The 1,439-nt window shown below is 55.7% G+C and overlaps 1 protein-coding gene across 1 annotated transcript in view; it reads right to left on the bottom strand.

Annotated features, from left to right (window-relative positions):
* Window positions 1–817: 817 nt before the first annotated feature.
* FAM181A (family with sequence similarity 181, member A) overlaps window positions 818–1,439 on the bottom strand; it is an 896-nt gene continuing 274 nt past the window's right edge. Inside the window, 1 exon segment of the mRNA XM_009695963.1 lies at window positions 818–1,439. This exon segment is cut by the window's right edge and continues 37 nt beyond it. Within this exon segment, the coding sequence (XP_009694265.1) occupies window positions 818–1,439 (622 nt within the window).

Genomic DNA, 1,439 nt, shown 5'->3' on the forward strand with positions numbered 1-1,439 from the left:
GTGGAAATTCATCCTGCTTCCATTTGCACCAGCTAAACTAGCTAATTTCCCAGCACCAGAAGAATTACTTTTGATTTACATCACTCTGAATAGGCAGAGATTTCAGCCCTCATATCTAGCTACCCATTGCAAATTAAACCTGTGTCTAGCCAGTGGGGCAAAAAATAAACAGACTGCACTTGCAGAATCACCAAAGTAAAATTACATCCTTTCTTTCCTTAATTTTTTCTTTTAATTCTCTCAGTATTTACATACAAGAAGAGCTTAGATCAATTCACAAGTGTGGTTTCTACATTCAATACTGTCCTTCCAGTCTCTTGCACGCAAAAAGGAAGTGACCTGAATATCTTGACTTCTCTGGAATTACTTTAAAGTACAAAAACTCTTTGAATGGATTTAATTCATTTCATTTCGCTGCTGCTGCTGCAGGGCAAGCCCCGAAAGATGTTCCCACATGGAGGAGGTCTCCTAGGTGTTATAAATGCGGCTATGAATGGCCCACAGCCGCACTCGCCGCGGCTCAGACAATACCCATCGATGGAAGAGCCCTGGTTTGCCTCATGCTCTGTGCCACCGGCTTCATAAGGCTTATTGCTGATTTACACCCATGTACAGAGAGGAGAGTGGAGCCCAAATAGCTTCTCAACAGTTACTAATTCGCCCCAACCTGTCCCTGAGGAAGAAGGTGCAATCACAGGCCTCCTTCCTCCCACCGCTCCACGCTGCCAGCAGCTCACGCCTGGTGCCCCACCGGACGTTTCAATTCACTCTCAAGAGCGGTCATGTTCAGCGTGACTCTGACACCCACCCCCCGCAGCTAAAGATAGCCAAAAACATTGAAGATCGGCGGGGGGATGGCGGGCTTGGTGGGGATGGGTTTCAAAACCACGGGCCTGTAGAGTTTCTGCCCCGTGCCATCGGCCTCCTTGCAGAAGCGAGGCACCTCTGCCGGCAGTGCGGCCGCACTCTTCCTCCACAGCCCCAGCCCTGGGAAGGGCGACGGGGGCAGCGGACCCGGGGGCTGGTACACCCCCGGCCCAGGACAGGGGAAGGGGCAGCAGGTCCAGGCACCCACCCGGCCTGAGAGGACCCCAGCAGGGTCCTTCTCCCCAGCATGCGGGACAGGCTCAGGGGGGCTCTCTGGGCCGACAGCGTCCAGGCTCTGTTTGCTTTTCTTCGCCTCGTAGGGAGGAGGGTCTCTGGGGGCTGGGAGCCCCTCGGGGATGGTTGGAAAGGCCCTCGCTGGCAGGCTCTGGGCCGGCCGTGGCTCTTCCCAGAAGGAGGCAGGGAGCTGTCGCTTCCTCATGGGCACCTGGTCCGGCCTGGCGGCCTCGGGGTTTTGCTCCTGCAAAACCCTTTCCCCGCTGAGGCTGTCCTCCTCCTCAGCTGTCTGCAGCACCTTCTCTGTGGCAGGCCCCCCCCCGGGGGGCTGCGGCGCG

This window comes from Cariama cristata, unplaced genomic scaffold (genome assembly GCF_000690535.1).
Source record: "Cariama cristata isolate BGI_N322 unplaced genomic scaffold, ASM69053v1 scaffold9032, whole genome shotgun sequence".
NCBI lineage: Eukaryota > Metazoa > Chordata > Aves > Cariamiformes > Cariamidae > Cariama > Cariama cristata.